This window comes from Chaetodon trifascialis, chromosome 16 (assembly GCF_039877785.1).
Source record: "Chaetodon trifascialis isolate fChaTrf1 chromosome 16, fChaTrf1.hap1, whole genome shotgun sequence".
Taxonomy (NCBI): domain Eukaryota; kingdom Metazoa; phylum Chordata; class Actinopteri; order Chaetodontiformes; family Chaetodontidae; genus Chaetodon; species Chaetodon trifascialis.
The window spans coordinates 13,529,209-13,543,185 of NC_092071.1; the positions used below are offsets into that span (position 1 = coordinate 13,529,209).

The 13,977-nt window shown below is 42.8% G+C and overlaps 1 protein-coding gene and 21 non-coding genes across 22 annotated transcripts in view; 1 reads left to right on the forward strand and 21 right to left on the reverse strand.

Annotated features, from left to right (window-relative positions):
• cfap54 (cilia and flagella associated protein 54) overlaps nt 1-13,963 on the forward strand; it is a 31,430-nt gene extending 17,467 nt beyond the window's left edge. The window contains exons 51-56 of the mRNA XM_070983702.1: nt 182-336; nt 430-532; nt 1,282-1,441; nt 1,812-1,969; nt 13,566-13,712; nt 13,835-13,963. Of these exons, the coding sequence (XP_070839803.1) occupies nt 182-336; nt 430-532; nt 1,282-1,441; nt 1,812-1,969; nt 13,566-13,712; nt 13,835-13,963 (852 nt within the window). The remainder of the gene's footprint in view (nt 1-181; nt 337-429; nt 533-1,281; nt 1,442-1,811; nt 1,970-13,565; nt 13,713-13,834) is intronic.
• Nucleotides 2,611-2,683, reverse strand: trnar-acg (transfer RNA arginine (anticodon ACG)). Its single transcript has one exon. It is a non-coding gene; the product is annotated as a tRNA-Arg (tRNA).
• Nucleotides 3,309-3,381, reverse strand: trnar-acg (transfer RNA arginine (anticodon ACG)). Its single transcript has one exon. It is a non-coding gene; the product is annotated as a tRNA-Arg (tRNA).
• Nucleotides 3,659-3,730, reverse strand: trnah-gug (transfer RNA histidin (anticodon GUG)). Its single transcript has one exon. It is a non-coding gene; the product is annotated as a tRNA-His (tRNA).
• Nucleotides 4,007-4,079, reverse strand: trnar-acg (transfer RNA arginine (anticodon ACG)). Its single transcript has one exon. It is a non-coding gene; the product is annotated as a tRNA-Arg (tRNA).
• Nucleotides 4,520-4,592, reverse strand: trnar-acg (transfer RNA arginine (anticodon ACG)). Its single transcript has one exon. It is a non-coding gene; the product is annotated as a tRNA-Arg (tRNA).
• Nucleotides 5,394-5,465, reverse strand: trnah-gug (transfer RNA histidin (anticodon GUG)). The gene has a single exon. It is a non-coding gene; the product is annotated as a tRNA-His (tRNA).
• On the reverse strand, nt 5,843-5,915 carry trnar-acg (transfer RNA arginine (anticodon ACG)). The gene has a single exon. It is a non-coding gene; the product is annotated as a tRNA-Arg (tRNA).
• On the reverse strand, nt 6,564-6,636 carry trnar-acg (transfer RNA arginine (anticodon ACG)). Its single transcript has one exon. It is a non-coding gene; the product is annotated as a tRNA-Arg (tRNA).
• On the reverse strand, nt 6,914-6,985 carry trnah-gug (transfer RNA histidin (anticodon GUG)). The gene has a single exon. It is a non-coding gene; the product is annotated as a tRNA-His (tRNA).
• On the reverse strand, nt 7,262-7,334 carry trnar-acg (transfer RNA arginine (anticodon ACG)). Its single transcript has one exon. It is a non-coding gene; the product is annotated as a tRNA-Arg (tRNA).
• trnah-gug (transfer RNA histidin (anticodon GUG)) lies at nt 7,612-7,683 on the reverse strand. The gene has a single exon. It is a non-coding gene; the product is annotated as a tRNA-His (tRNA).
• On the reverse strand, nt 7,973-8,045 carry trnar-acg (transfer RNA arginine (anticodon ACG)). Its single transcript has one exon. It is a non-coding gene; the product is annotated as a tRNA-Arg (tRNA).
• On the reverse strand, nt 8,847-8,918 carry trnah-gug (transfer RNA histidin (anticodon GUG)). The gene has a single exon. It is a non-coding gene; the product is annotated as a tRNA-His (tRNA).
• Nucleotides 9,296-9,368, reverse strand: trnar-acg (transfer RNA arginine (anticodon ACG)). The gene has a single exon. It is a non-coding gene; the product is annotated as a tRNA-Arg (tRNA).
• trnar-acg (transfer RNA arginine (anticodon ACG)) lies at nt 10,017-10,089 on the reverse strand. The gene has a single exon. It is a non-coding gene; the product is annotated as a tRNA-Arg (tRNA).
• trnah-gug (transfer RNA histidin (anticodon GUG)) lies at nt 10,367-10,438 on the reverse strand. The gene has a single exon. It is a non-coding gene; the product is annotated as a tRNA-His (tRNA).
• On the reverse strand, nt 10,715-10,787 carry trnar-acg (transfer RNA arginine (anticodon ACG)). Its single transcript has one exon. It is a non-coding gene; the product is annotated as a tRNA-Arg (tRNA).
• Nucleotides 11,065-11,136, reverse strand: trnah-gug (transfer RNA histidin (anticodon GUG)). Its single transcript has one exon. It is a non-coding gene; the product is annotated as a tRNA-His (tRNA).
• On the reverse strand, nt 11,426-11,498 carry trnar-acg (transfer RNA arginine (anticodon ACG)). Its single transcript has one exon. It is a non-coding gene; the product is annotated as a tRNA-Arg (tRNA).
• trnar-acg (transfer RNA arginine (anticodon ACG)) lies at nt 11,938-12,010 on the reverse strand. Its single transcript has one exon. It is a non-coding gene; the product is annotated as a tRNA-Arg (tRNA).
• Nucleotides 12,830-12,902, reverse strand: trnar-acg (transfer RNA arginine (anticodon ACG)). The gene has a single exon. It is a non-coding gene; the product is annotated as a tRNA-Arg (tRNA).
• Nucleotides 13,964-13,977: the final 14 nt, after the last annotated feature.

Below are 13,977 nucleotides of genomic sequence, written 5' to 3' on the forward strand. Positions count from 1 at the left end.
TTCAGTCGATCTTTACTTCAGGGATTTGCCACTTAGTGTAATTTCTACATTGAACTGGTATAACAGCATTCTTGGCAGCTTTCAGTCAATATGGAGCATCCTTTGCCTATGCCTATGCCTATGCCTATGCCTATGCCTATGCCTATGCCTATGCCTATGCCTGTCATCTCCTCTGTTGTAGTTCCTTTTGCTACAAGGAGCATCCTCCTTGTTTCACTCCAATGCGCAGCAGCTCTCATCCCAGTCCTGCAGCGAAATGGAGAATCTAGAACTGGTAATGGAGTCCAATCTACTGAAGGCCAACCTTTACCTACAGCAAGGACAAGCTGCACTTAGGTACTGTGGCCGTATCCATGTGTACATGCTTGTGTTTACATGCTTATATTTGTACATCCTCAATATGTTAACCATTTTAACATTGTCCTTCAGTTCTGACATAGCAGTGTCCTCCTTGATGCTGCTGCAGACGTCTCCTGTAACCATGAGAGGATCCGTTCCTGGCACTCAGAAACCTTCTTCGGAGCTCCCATATGCCAGGACTGGAAATGAATGGGTAGCATGTTTATTTAAATCAGCTACAGGATCACATAAGTTGATTTTTCAACAAAAATCAAGCATATATCACATATATCATCTCTGTGTGTTGCGTTGAACACTGACATTGTCTCCTAACAGTATCACTATTGTCTTTGATGCGTTTATGTATTTAGCATAAACCAAGAAAGAAGGGCACTTCTTTATTACATGAAGTGTGCTACCTTATTGTACAGAAGCACTGCAGTATGCTTCAATATGTTTTTTTTTTGTGCCATGTATGCATGGAGTGATTCTGTGCACAAAATGAAACTAAAATAATTCCAGTAATGCAATACAAAGCTGTACGTATGATATTATAAACTGCAGTCTAATTTACATTACTTCTATGTTATTTTACAATAGTATATAGATATACAAAGTGGAGTGTAAATACACAGTCCAGTTTTTGTGTTTGAGTTTGAGTGAGAAAACAGTTTATCAATTTTGAAAGATATGGTGAAGAAGTGATTTCTGTGTGAAAGCAATGAAAAGTGATCCATAGTTTAGTCCACACTGACCTCTGTTGTGCTGATCGTGTGAAGAGTTTTGAAAAAGTGAACCCAGTTCTGAATAATGTGTTACCAGTTGTGCAAAAAAAAAAAAAAAAAACGCAGAAACTATGCATGTAACCACTCTATGTCAGGAAAATGGTGACTGATTGTACGTGGTGTGTGTGTGTATGCATGTGTTACTTCCTGTCCACAGGGAACAAAAGGTTGCCGTGTGTCAAATCTCCTGTATGGAGACTGTCCCAGAGCCGTTGAGGCCAGTGAGAGAATTGGAGTTTATCTGTGGCTGCGTTGCCGTCTGGCTCTGGTCCGTGGCCTGGTTGCTCATATTACTGGCACAGCTACCTTTGTCCCAGGTCAGTTCATGAATGGTGCAGCTGTTTCTCTTTTTCTGAGTGGTATGTTGTTGGCTAAAACAGTTTAACTAATATCACAAGAATCACAAATGTCCGCACAAGTAGTAATCTTCTCTCCTACACAATATACTACTGGGTGTACACTTGAAAAATAAGGGACTACTTGACCTTGTCACTTTAGATTGTTTCACATTATAAGGCTTGGTATATTATGTCCAGAGTGCCAGACGTTTTGAGTTTTAAAGCTGGGAAATTAAATATTTTCAGCACTGGTTACAAAAGTTAGTGATTACATCTTTGTTTGTGCGCGTGTATCTGTGTGTGTGTGTGTGTGTGTGTGTGTGGGGGGGGGGGGGCTTGTATTTTTAAGGTAAAAACATAAATGAGGAGGCAGCGCAAGTTTTACAGGAGGGTCTTGATGAATGTACACGATGGGGAGACCATGATATTCAAGCCCTTTTGATGGTCGAAGGTGCAGAATTGGAAGCAAAGAGAGGCAAAACTGATGACAGCATGGATATGCTGCAGGTACCAACACACACACACACACTCACTCACACACGCATGCACATGCACAAACAGACTTTTATGATAATGGCCGCTACAAATTACTTCTTTGTAGTACTGACTATTACCTCATTATGATAGCATAGAATGTGTATTTTACCTGTATGTGGTAAGACAGTCAAGTTCCACAGAAGCTTTATCTATCGCTGCTGTGCACGTTCTTCATGGACAAATTTGACTTTTCAGAGAAAGATCATTTGCAAATAACAGTAAATTCAAGAGACACTTGATGATGGCTGTGCCTTCAACTTACTGAGTCAGATGGCTTTCAATTCATGTTGAAATGCGATTTCCCCATCATTTGGCACTTTCCTGTTGTCTGTTGTTGGAAGTGCAAGGCAGTTAAGTTCAACAGATATTGTTCTGTGTATGTTAATTCATAGACAAATTTGACTTTCAAGAGAAAGATAATTTGTAACTAACAGTTAATTCAAGAGAAACCTTTGGATGGCTGTGACTTCAACTGACAGGGGCAGATGGCTTTCAGTTCATTTTACCCATCATTTGGCACTTCCCTGTTGTCAGTGCACATTGACATTGTCAACACAACCAGTGTGAGGACCAGTATCTGAAACAAGTGAGTGACAAGCTAAAGGTTACATCGAGCTAGCCAGGAGTCGAACCTAGAATCTTCTGATCCGTAGTCAGACGCGTTATCCATTGCGCCACTAGCCCTATATGCAGCCACATGTGGGAACAGCTGTGTTGGCACAGCATGGCATGCAAACAGCCAACGGCTTGTTTTTTGTGGACCAGTGTGGAGATCACTGGTCAAATGTGAAAATATGGAGCCTTCCACAGGAAAATTGTTAAAGCATCCAGTTTCAAATGATGTAACTTGAGGCAGAGGCCAGAGGATGTAAAAAGACAGCTCACTAATAATGGCATAAGTTGAATTTGGAGTTAATGTGTGTTGGAGGCTGTAGGATGCAAAAGTACAGCTTTTTTGTACTGCCGTGGCCCGGATTCGAACCGGGGTTGCTGCGGCCACAACGCAGAGTACTAACCACTATACGATCACGGCTGCTTTGCTTCCCGAGTGCTTCTGTCTTGTAGTGACTGTCTCCTCATTGTGAAGTTGCAGTTTGAGCTTTGAACTTCAAACATACAACTATTTTACTTGTATGTTTTTCCAAAATGTTGTGTTAGAAAAGACAGTCGAGTTTCACTGACTGGGTGAGATGGCTTTTAGTTGATGTTGAAATGTAATTTCCTCATCATTTGGCACTTTCCCATTGTCAACATAACCAGTGTGAAGACCAGTTTCTGAAACAAATGACCTATGAGCTAAAGGTTACATCGAGCTAGCCAGGAGTCGAACCTAGAATCTTCTGATCCGTAGTCAGACGCGTTATCCATTGCGCCACTAGCCCTATATGCAGCCACATGTGGGAACAGCTGTGTTGGCACAGCATGGCATGCAAACAGCCAACGGCTTGTTTTTTGTGAACCAGTGTGGAGATCACTGGTCAAATGTGAAAATATGGAGCCTTCCACAGGAAAATTGTTAAAGCATCCAGTTTCAAATGATGTAACTTGAGGCAGAGGCTAGAGGATGTAAAAAGACAGCTCACCAATAATGGCATAAGCTGAATTTGGAGTTCATGTGTGTTGGAGGCTGTAGGATACAAAAGTACAGCTTTTTTGTACTGCCGTGACCCGGATTCGAACCGGGGTTGCTGCGGCCACAACGCAGAATACTAACCACTATACGATCACGGCTGCTTAGCTTTTCGAGTGCTTCTGTCTTGTAGTGACTGTCTCCTCATTGTGAAGTTGCAGTTTGAGCTTTGAACGTCAAACATACAACTATTTTACTTGTATGTTTTTCCAAAATGTTGTGTTAGAAAAGACAGTCGAGTTTCACTGACTGGGTGAGATGGCTTTTAGTTGATGTTGAAATGCAATTTCCTCATCATTTGGCACTTTCCCATAGTCAATACAACCAGTGTGAAGACCAGTTTCTGAAACAAATGACCTATGAGCTAAAGGTTATATCGAGCTAGCCAGGAGTCGAACCTAGAATCTTCTGATCCGTAGTCAGACGCGTTATCCATTGCGCCACTAGCCCTATATGCAGCCACATGTGGGAACAGCTGTGTTGGCACAGCATGGCATGCAAACAGTCAAGGGCTTGTCCTTTGTTGACCGGTATGGAGATGACTGGTCAAATGAGGCAGAGGCCGGAGGATGTAAAAGGACTGCTTGCTTTGTACTGCCGTGACCTGGACATGTTGGAAGTGCAAGACAGTTAAGTTCAACAGATATTGTTCTGTGTATGTTAATTCATAGACAAATTTGACTTTCAAGAGAAAGATAATTTGTAACTAACAGTTAATTCAAGAGAAACCTTTGGATGGCTGTGAGTTCAACTGACAGGGGCAGATGGCTTTCAGTTCATTTTACCCATCATTTGGCACTTCCCTGTTGTCAGTGCACATTGACATTGTCAACACAACCAGTGTGAAGACCATTATCTGAAACAAATGACCTATGAGCTAAAGGTTACATCGAGCTAGCCAGGAGTTGAACCTAGAATCTTCTGATCCGTAGTCAGACGCGTTATCCATTGCGCCACTAGCCCTATGTGCAGCTGTATGTGGGAACAGCTGTGTTGCGACAGCATGGCATGCAAACAGCCAACGGCTTGTTTTTTGTGGGCCAGTGTGGAGATCACTGGTCAAATGTGAAAATATGGAGCCTTCCACAGGAAAATTGTTAAAGCATCCAGTTTCAAATGATGTAACTTGAGGCAGAGGCTAGAGGATGTAAAAAGACAGCTCACCAATAATGGCATAAGCTGAATTTGGAGTTAATGTGTGTTGGAGGCTGTAGGATGCAAAAGTACAGCTTTTTTGTACTGCTGTGACCCGGATTCGAACCGGGGTTGCTGCGGCCAACACGTGGGAACAGCTGTGTTGCCACAACATGGCATGCAAACAGTCAAGGGCTTGTTCTTTGTGGACTGGTGTGGAGATGACTGGTCAAATGAGGCAGAGGCTGGAGGATGTAAAAGGACTGCTTGCTTTGTACTGCCGTGACCCGGACATGTTGGAAGTGCAAGACAGTTAAGTTCAACAAATATTGTTGTTGTGTATGTTCTTCATAGACAAATTTGACTTTTCAGAGAAAGATAACTCGCAAATAACAGTAAATTCAAGAGACACTTGATGATGGCTGTGACTTCAATGACTGGGTCAGATGGCTTTGAGCTCATGTTGAGTTCATGTTGATATGCGATTTCCTCATCACCAGTTTCAAATGATGTAAACTGAGGCAGAGGCTGGAGGATGTAAAAGGACAGCTCACTAATAATGGCATAAGTTGAATTTGGAGTTAATGTGTGTTGGAGGCTGTAGGATGCAAAAGTACAGCTTTTTTGTATTGCCGTGACCCGGATTCGAACCGGGGTTGCTGCGGCCACAACGCAGAGTACTAACCACTATACGATCACGGCTGCTTTGCTTCCTGAGTGTTTCTGTCTTGTAGTGACTGTCTCCTCATTGTGAAATCACATTTTGAGCTTTGAACGTCACACATACAACTATTTTACTTGTATGTTTTTCCAAAATGTTGTGTTAGAAAAGACAATCAGGTTTCACAGAAGGTTTTTCTGTCGCTGCTGTGTACGTTCTTGTGACTTTTCAGAGACAGATAATTTGCAAATAACAGTAAATTCAAGCAACACTTGATGATGGCTGTGACTTTAATTGACTCGGTCAGATGGCTTTGAGTTGATGTTGATATGCAATTTCCCCATCATTTGGCACTTTCCTGTTGTCAGTGCACATTGACATTATCAACACCACCAGTGTGAAACACTAAAGGTTACATCGAGCTAGCCAGGAGTTGAACCTAGAATCTTCTGATCCGTAGTCAGACGCGTTATCCATTGCGCCACTAGCCCTATGTGCAGCTGCATGTGGGAACAGCTGTGTTGACCCAGCATGGCATTCAATTCAATTTCAATTCAATTCAATTTTATTTGTATAGCGCCAAATCACAACAGAAGTTGTCTCAGGACACTTTCCATATAGAGCTGGTACAGACCAAGCTCTTTTATCTACAAAGAAACCAACAATTGCATGCAAACAGCCAACGGCTTGTTCTTTGTGGACCGGTGTGGAGATGACTGGTCAAATGTGAAAATATGAGGCTTTCCACAGGAAAATTGTTAAAGCATCCAGTTTCCAATGATGTAAACTGAGGCAGAGGCTGGAGGATGTAAAAGGACTGCTTGCTTTGTACTGCTGTGACCCGGACGTGTTGGAAGTGCAAGGCAGTAAAGTTCAACAGATATTGTTCTGTGTATGCTAATTCATAGACAAATTTGACTTTCAAGAGAAAGATAATTTGTAACTAACAGTTAATTCAGGAGAAAGATTTAGATGGCTGTGACTTCAACTGACAGGGGCAGATGGCTTTCAGTTTGTTTTGAAACGTATTTTCCCCATCATTTGGCACTTAACTGTTGTCAGTGCACATTGACATTATCAACACAACCAGTGTGAAGACCATTATCTGAAACAAGTGAGTGACAAGCTAAAGGTTACATCGAGCTAGCCAGGAGTCAAACCTAGAATCTTCTGATCCGTAGTCAGACGCGTTATCCATTGCGCCACTAGCCCTATATGCAGCCACATGTGGGAACAGCTGTGTTGGCACAGCATGGCATGCAAACAGCCAACGGCTTGTTTTTTGTGGACCAGTGTGGAGATCACTGGTCAAATGTGAAAATATGGAGCCTTCCACAGGAAAATTGTTAAAGCATCCAGTTTCAAATGATGTAAACTGAGGCAGAGGCTAGAGGATGTAAAAAGACAGCTCACCAATAATGGCATAAGCTGAATTTGGAGTTAATGTGTGTTGGAGGCTGTAGGATGCAAAAGTACAGCTTTTTTGTACTGCCGTGACCCGGATTCGAACCGGGGTTGCTGCGGCCACAACGCAGAGTACTAACCACTATACGATCACGGCTGCTTTGCTTCCTGAGTGCTTCTGTCTTGTAGTGACTGTCTCCTCATTGTGAAGTTGCAGTTTGAGCTTTGAACGTCAAACATACAACTATTTTACTTGTATGTTTTTCCAAAATGTTGTGTTAGAAAAGACAGTCGAGTTTCACTGACTGGGTGAGATGGCTTTTAGTTGATGTTGAAATGCAATTTCCTCATCATTTGGCACTTTCCCATTGTCAACATAACCAGTGTGAAGACCAGTTTCTGAAACAAATGACCTATGAGCTAAAGGTTACATCGAGCTAGCCAGGAGTCGAACCTAGAATCTTCTGATCCGTAGTCAGACGCGTTATCCATTGCGCCACTAGCCCTATATGCAGCCACATGTGGGAACAGCTGTGTTGGCACAGCATGGCATGCAAACAGCCAACGGCTTGTTTTTTGTGGACCAGTGTGGAGATCACTGGTCAAATGTGAAAATATGGAGCCTTCCACAGGAAAATTGTTAAAGCATCCAGTTTCAAATGATGTAACTTGAGGCAGAGGCTAGAGGATGTAAAAAGATAGCTCACCAATAATGGCATAAGCTGAATTTGGAGTTAATGTGTGTTGGAGGCTGTAGGATACAAAAGTACAGCTTTTTTGTACTGCCGTGACCCGGATTCGAACCGGGGTTGCTGCGGCCACAACGCAGAGTACTAACCACTATACGATCACGGCTGCTTAGCTTTTCGAGTGCTTCTGTCTTGTAGTGACTGTCTCCTCATTGTGAAGTTGCAGTTTGAGCTTTGAACGTCAAACATACAACTATTTTACTTGTATGTTTTTCCAAAATGTTGTGTTAGAAAAGACAGTTGAGTTTCACTGACTGGGTGAGATGGCTTTTAGTTGATGTTGAAATGCAATTTCCTCATCATTTGGCACTTTCCCATTGTCAATGTACATTGTCAACACAACCAGTGTGAAGACCAGTTTCTGAAACAAATGACCTATGAGCTGAAGGTTACATCGAGCTAGCCAGGAGTTGAACCTAGAATCTTCTGATCCGTAGTCAGACGCGTTATCCATTGCGCCACTAGCCCTATGTGCAGCTGTATGTGGGAACAGCTGTGTTGCGACAGCATGGCATGCAAACAGCCAACGGCTTGTTTTTTGTGGGCCAGTGTGGAGATCACTGGTCAAATGTGAAAATATGGAGCCTTCCACAGGAAAATTGTTAAAGCATCCAGTTTCAAATGATGTAACTTGAGGCAGAGGCTAGAGGATGTAAAAAGACAGCTCACCAATAATGGCATAAGCTGAATTTGGAGTTAATGTGTGTTGGAGGCTGTAGGATGCAAAAGTACAGCTTTTTTGTACTGCTGTGACCCGGATTCGAACCGGGGTTGCTGCGGCCAACACGTGGGAACAGCTGTGTTGCCACAACATGGCATGCAAACAGTCAAGGGCTTGTTCTTTGTGGACTGGTGTGGAGATGACTGGTCAAATGAGGCAGAGGCTGGAGGATGTAAAAGGACTGCTTGCTTTGTACTGCCGTGACCCGGACATGTTGGAAGTGCAAGACAGTTAAGTTCAACAAATATTGTTGTTGTGTATGTTCTTCATAGACAAATTTGACTTTTCAGAGAAAGATAACTCGCAAATAACAGTAAATTCAAGAGACACTTGATGATGGCTGTGACTTCAATGACTGGGTCAGATGGCTTTGAGCTCATGTTGAGTTCATGTTGATATGCGATTTCCTCATCACCAGTTTCAAATGATGTAAACTGAGGCAGAGGCTGGAGGATGTAAAAGGACAGCTCACTAATAATGGCATAAGTTGAATTTGGAGTTAATGTGTGTTGGAGGCTGTAGGATGCAAAAGTACAGCTTTTTTGTATTGCCGTGACCCGGATTCGAACCGGGGTTGCTGCGGCCACAACGCAGAGTACTAACCACTATACGATCACGGCTGCTTTGCTTCCTGAGTGTTTCTGTCTTGTAGTGACTGTCTCCTCATTGTGAAATCACATTTTGAGCTTTGAACGTCACACATACAACTATTTTACTTGTATGTTTTTCCAAAATGTTGTGTTAGAAAAGACAATCAGGTTTCACAGAAGGTTTTTCTGTCGCTGCTGTGTACGTTCTTGTGACTTTTCAGAGACAGATAATTTGCAAATAACAGTAAATTCAAGCAACACTTGATGATGGCTGTGACTTTAATTGACTCGGTCAGATGGCTTTGAGTTGATGTTGATATGCAATTTCCCCATCATTTGGCACTTTCCTGTTGTCAGTGCACATTGACATTATCAACACCACCAGTGTGAAACACTAAAGGTTACATCGAGCTAGCCAGGAGTTGAACCTAGAATCTTCTGATCCGTAGTCAGACGCGTTATCCATTGCGCCACTAGCCCTATGTGCAGCTGCATGTGGGAACAGCTGTGTTGACCCAGCATGGCATTCAATTCAATTTCAATTCAATTCAATTTTATTTGTATAGCGCCAAATCACAACAGAAGTTGTCTCAGGACACTTTCCATATAGAGCTGGTACAGACCAAGCTCTTTTATCTACAAAGAAACCAACAATTGCATGCAAACAGCCAACGGCTTGTTCTTTGTGGACCGGTGTGGAGATGACTGGTCAAATGTGAAAATATGAGGCTTTCCACAGGAAAATTGTTAAAGCATCCAGTTTCCAATGATGTAAACTGAGGCAGAGGCTGGAGGATGTAAAAGGACTGCTTGCTTTGTACTGCTGTGACCCGGACGTGTTGGAAGTGCAAGGCAGTAAAGTTCAACAGATATTGTTCTGTGTATGCTAATTCATAGACAAATTTGACTTTCAAGAGAAAGATAATTTGTAACTAACAGTTAATTCAGGAGAAAGATTTAGATGGCTGTGACTTCAACTGACAGGGGCAGATGGCTTTCAGTTTGTTTTGAAACGTATTTTCCCCATCATTTGGCACTTAACTGTTGTCAGTGCACATTGACATTATCAACACAACCAGTGTGAAGACCATTATCTGAAACAAGTGAGTGACAAGCTAAAGGTTACATCGAGCTAGCCAGGAGTCAAACCTAGAATCTTCTGATCCGTAGTCAGACGCGTTATCCATTGCGCCACTAGCCCTATATGCAGCCACATGTGGGAACAGCTGTGTTGGCACAGCATGGCATGCAAACAGCCAACGGCTTGTTTTTTGTGGACCAGTGTGGAGATCACTGGTCAAATGTGAAAATATGGAGCCTTCCACAGGAAAATTGTTAAAGCATCCAGTTTCAAATGATGTAAACTGAGGCAGAGGCTAGAGGATGTAAAAAGACAGCTCACCAATAATGGCATAAGCTGAATTTGGAGTTAATGTGTGTTGGAGGCTGTAGGATGCAAAAGTACAGCTTTTTTGTACTGCCGTGACCCGGATTCGAACCGGGGTTGCTGCGGCCACAACGCAGAGTACTAACCACTATACGATCACGGCTGCTTTGCTTCCTGAGTGCTTCTGTCTTGTAGTGACTGTCTCCTCATTGTGAAGTTGCAGTTTGAGCTTTGAACGTCAAACATACAACTATTTTACTTGTATGTTTTTCCAAAATGTTGTGTTAGAAAAGACAGTCGAGTTTCACTGACTGGGTGAGATGGCTTTTAGTTGATGTTGAAATGCAATTTCCTCATCATTTGGCACTTTCCCATTGTCAACATAACCAGTGTGAAGACCAGTTTCTGAAACAAATGACCTATGAGCTAAAGGTTACATCGAGCTAGCCAGGAGTCGAACCTAGAATCTTCTGATCCGTAGTCAGACGCGTTATCCATTGCGCCACTAGCCCTATATGCAGCCACATGTGGGAACAGCTGTGTTGGCACAGCATGGCATGCAAACAGCCAACGGCTTGTTTTTTGTGGACCAGTGTGGAGATCACTGGTCAAATGTGAAAATATGGAGCCTTCCACAGGAAAATTGTTAAAGCATCCAGTTTCAAATGATGTAACTTGAGGCAGAGGCTAGAGGATGTAAAAAGATAGCTCACCAATAATGGCATAAGCTGAATTTGGAGTTAATGTGTGTTGGAGGCTGTAGGATACAAAAGTACAGCTTTTTTGTACTGCCGTGACCCGGATTCGAACCGGGGTTGCTGCGGCCACAACGCAGAGTACTAACCACTATACGATCACGGCTGCTTAGCTTTTCGAGTGCTTCTGTCTTGTAGTGACTGTCTCCTCATTGTGAAGTTGCAGTTTGAGCTTTGAACGTCAAACATACAACTATTTTACTTGTATGTTTTTCCAAAATGTTGTGTTAGAAAAGACAGTTGAGTTTCACTGACTGGGTGAGATGGCTTTTAGTTGATGTTGAAATGCAATTTTCTCATCATTTGGCACTTTCCCATTGTCAATGTACATTGTCAACACAACCAGTGTGAAGACCAGTTTCTGAAACAAATGACCTATGAGCTGAAGGTTACATCGAGCTAGCCAGGAGTCGAACCTAGAATCTTCTGATCCGTAGTCAGATGCGTTATCCATTGCGCCACTAGCCCTATATGCAGCCACATGTGGGAACAGCTGTGTTGGCACAGCATGGCATGCAAACAGTCAAGGGCTTGTCCTTTGTTGACCGGTATGGAGATGACTGGTCAAATGAGGCAGAGGCCGGAGGATGTAAAAGGACTGCTTGCTTTGTACTGCCGTGACCTGGACATGTTGGAAGTGCAAGACAGTTAAGTTCAACAGATATTGTTCTGTGTATGTTAATTCATAGACAAATTTGATTTTCAAGAGAAAGATAATTTTAACTAACAGTTAATTCAAGAGAAACCTTTGGATGGCTGTGAGTTCAACTGACAGGGGCAGATGGCTTTCAGTTCATTTTACCCATCATTTGGCACTTCCCTGTTGTCAGTGCACATTGACATTGTCAACACAACCAGTGTGAAGACCATTATCTGAAACAAATGACCTATGAGCTAAAGGTTACATCGAGCTAGCCAGGAGTCGAACCTAGAATCTTCTGATCCGTAGTCAGACGCGTTATCCATTGCGCCACTAGCCCTATATGCAGCCACATGTGGGAACAGCTGTGTTGGCACAGCATGGCATGCAAACAGCCAACGGCTTGTTTTTTGTGGGCCAGTGTGGAGATCACTGGTCAAATGTGAAAATATGGAGCCTTCCACAGGAAAATTGTTAAAGCATCCAGTTTCAAATGATGTAACTTGAGGCAGAGGCTAGAGGATGTAAAAAGACAGCTCACCAATAATGGCATAAGCTGAATTTGGAGTTAATGTGTGTTGGAGGCTGTAGGATGCAAAAGTACAGCTTTTTTGTACTGCCGTGACCCGGATTCGAACCGGGGTTGCTGCGGCCAACATGTGGGAATAGCTGTGTTGCCACAACATGGCATGCAAACAGTCAAGGGCTTGTTCTTTGTGGACTGGTGTGGAGATGACTGGTCAAATGTGAAAATATGAGGCTTTCCACAGGAAAATTGTTAAAGCATCCAGTTTCCAATGATGTAAACTGAGGCAGAGGCTGGAGGATGTAAAAGGACTGCTTGCTTTGTACTGCTGTGACCCGGACGTGTTGGAAGTGCAAGGCAGTAAAGTTCAACAGATATTGTTCTGTGTATGCTATTTCATAGACAAATTTGACTTTCAAGAGAAAGATAATTTGTAACTAACAGTTAATTCAGGAGAAAGATTTAGATGGCTGTGACTTCAACTGACAGGGGCAGATGGCTTTCAGTTTGTTTTGAAACGTATTTTCCCCATCCTTTGGCACTTTCCTGTTGTCAGTGCACATTGACATTATCAACACAACCAGTGTGAAGACCATTATCTGAAACAAGTGAGTGACAAGCTAAAGGTTACATCGAGCTAGCCAGGAGTCGAACCTAGAATCTTCTGATCCGTAGTCAGACGCGTTATCCATTGCGCCACTAGCCCTATATGCAGCCACATGTGGGAACAGCTGTGTTGGCACAGCATGGCATGCAAACAGCCAACAGCTTGTTCTTTGTAGACCAGTGTGGAGATCACTGGTCAAATGTGAAAATATGGAGCCTTCCACAGGAAAATTGTTAAAGCATCCAGTTTCAATTTGTTCATTTGATGTGAACTGAGGCAGAGGCTGGAGGATGTAAAAGGACAGCTCACCAATAATGGCATAAGTTGAATTTGGAGTTAATGTGTGTTGGAGGCTGCAGGATGCAAAAGTACAGCTTTTTTGTATTGCCGTGACCCAGATTCGAACTGGGGTTGCTGCAGCCACAACGCAGAGTACTAACCACTATACAATCACAGCTGCTCAGTCTCCTGACTGCTTCTGTCCTGTACTGAGTGTTTTCTCATTGTGAAATTGCAGTTTGAGCTTTGAACTTCAAACATACAACAATTTCACTGTATGTTTTTCTTTTCAAATCTTGTATTTGAAAAGACAGTCGAGTTCCACAGAAGGATTGTCTGTTGCTGCTGTGTACATTCTTCATGGACAAATTTTACTTTTAGCAATAGCAAGTGCTCTATAAACAAGAGTGTTTTCATGTCAGCTGTCAATGAATTAAAGTAATAATTGCTCTCGGTGTGCTGTTTGTGTGTGCACTTGAGAAGGAAGCTGTGAGGCTGCTGTCACGACGGTCATGTATGCCACCAGGGTCCAGCGTGACTTTGGCTAAGGCCACTTTGCTGCTCAGTGACCTGAGAGGAGTGCAGAACACCACACTTCTAAAACTGACACAGAAACTACTGAAGAAGCAGGTGCACAAACACACAAACATATGCATACACATTCACATATGTACATCATCATACTACTCATACCTGTCAGTATTCAAAAATAAAAATTCAAACATTTTTTGCTCTTTTTCAATTTCTTTCAGCTGTGTGATTTTGGCCAGAGTGTGCTTTTGGATGATGGAAAAATGTGTTTCTCTCCTCCTGGACCCAGCAACACCTACCTCCCTCACCTCAGTGTCCTGGATCAGGTCACTTTGCGAATTGGTGAATAAAGAATTTTACACTT